This window comes from Emiliania huxleyi, assembly GCF_000372725.1.
Source record: "Emiliania huxleyi CCMP1516 unplaced genomic scaffold EMIHUscaffold_2480, whole genome shotgun sequence".
NCBI classification, from domain to species: Eukaryota; Haptophyta; order Isochrysidales; family Noelaerhabdaceae; genus Emiliania; species Emiliania huxleyi.
This window is the reverse complement of record NW_005200187.1, coordinates 1-1,670: the sequence shown is the minus strand read 5'-3', so window position 1 is coordinate 1,670 and position 1,670 is coordinate 1. Positions and strand designations below refer to the sequence as shown.

General features: G+C 65.1%; 1 protein-coding gene across 1 annotated transcript; it reads left to right on the top strand.

Moving 5' to 3' along the window:
• Positions 1–860: 860 nt before the first annotated feature.
• On the top strand, positions 861–1,663 carry EMIHUDRAFT_254542 (hypothetical protein; the record flags this gene model as incomplete). Its single annotated transcript, XM_005778275.1, has 2 exons — positions 861–1,612; positions 1,654–1,663. 2 exons carry the CDS (start codon positions 861–863, stop codon positions 1,661–1,663), a joined length of 762 nt encoding a protein of 253 aa, XP_005778332.1.
• Between the last annotated feature and the right edge of the window lie 7 nt (positions 1,664–1,670).

The window sequence follows — 1,670 nt, the reverse complement described above, 5'->3', positions numbered from 1 at the left end:
ATGTTGCTGAGATCAGCAGGAGGATGTACGACGAGATTAGGAGCAGCAGGGACCCGAGGGACCATGTGGAAGACGGCTAGTGCTAGTCCCCCATCGGGAGGACGACCCCGGCTAGTCGCCGACCACACCCACAAAGAACCCTGCACAACGACCGCAGGGCGGGGACCTGTTCCTTTTTACCCATCTCCTAGTAGAGGTGTCCGCGTTATTTATTTATTTAATCAATGAAAGCCGACGGCCGGACGCAAAGGACGGACGACTTTGCCCCCCGGCGTCGGCCTCGTCTCTAACTCGGTGCGCGGCCCTTGTGATGGATCAGTGTAGCACTAGCCTATCTCGCGGGTCCAACAGCGCAGCCGCCGTTAGATCAGTGACCAGCCCCTTCCCTTCACGGTGGGCCCAGCCCGCTCACCCTTCCTCCCGCTCGAGCGTGTCCCCGCTCCCCCCCTGCTGCGCACATCAAGCTGACTGAGCACGTGCAGCCTGTCCCCTAGATCAGATAGGCGGAGAGAGCTGAGCACGCGTGGGCTCGCCTTCCGGCAGGTAAGTACGCGATGATCGATCCCAAGGGGACCCCCTGGTTGAAGGTCCTCCTCGCCGGCGCAGCCGTCGTTGGCACGTCCGTTGCGACGGGAGCCTGGCCGAGTCATAACAGCTGTTATGAGGTTGTTATGCTGGCTGTCATAACAACCAGTGGGAGGTGTTATGAGTGCTATGAGGTGTTATGAGGTGTTGATGCCGCAATGGTTAACCCGCGTGCACAAAGCACGCTACAAGACACTAATTCCTACTCAAACGACTCGTCAAGACACCCCGCGCGCAGGCCCTTGTGCGGGCTACATCCATTCCCGCCGTTCTCCATGGCGCGCGTAGCTATGACAGGGACCGCGGCCGCGGACCCGGCGGCGGACGGGGCTGGCGCGCAAGCGCCGGCCACCGTCGTGCCGCCGGGGATGCGCAGCGGACGCTGGAATAGCTCCGATCGCGCGCAACTGGAGGACGCGGTGAGTGTCGCAAGGCTGTTCGGTGCGTCTTGTGTCAGGGTGATAAGGCCTGGCTACGCGACCATCGAGGTCGACCTGAAGCACGAGAAGGCCGCGGGCGACCGCGAGTCGGTGCAGGCGGCGGAGCGCTCGTACATCGAGCGCACCGCGCCGAAGAAGAAGGAGCCCACCAAGGAGCAGCTCGCGGCTCGAGCCGCGGCACGCAAGGCCAAGAAGGACCGGCAGAAGGCGCGCCGGGCGACGGAGGCTGGCGAGCGCGCCGCGAGCGAGGCCGAGCGCGCGGAGGCCCCGCGGGCGCAGCTGCGCGAGAACATCCAGTACGTGATGGCCGGGCTGCGGTCTGCAGCTGCGCAGGCGCGCAGCCAGGCCGGGTCCAAAATGGGGGTCGAATACTCGCTGCCCCCGGAGAGGGACGACGGGTATCGACGCGGCCCCAGCAAGGTGTACGCCACAGTTCCCCAGGGGACCGTGGCGACGACCGTCGCCTCGGACTGGCTCGCGAACGAGCTGGCCGAGCACGGAGAGATCGATGCGGCATACCGCGACCGCATAGTCATGCACCTGATGACGGCCGCCGGCGCCTCGGCGCCGGCCGACGCCGTGTTCAGGTTCACGGCTGGCGACGCGATGCAGACCGAGGACGACGAAGAGGACGCTGATCAATCT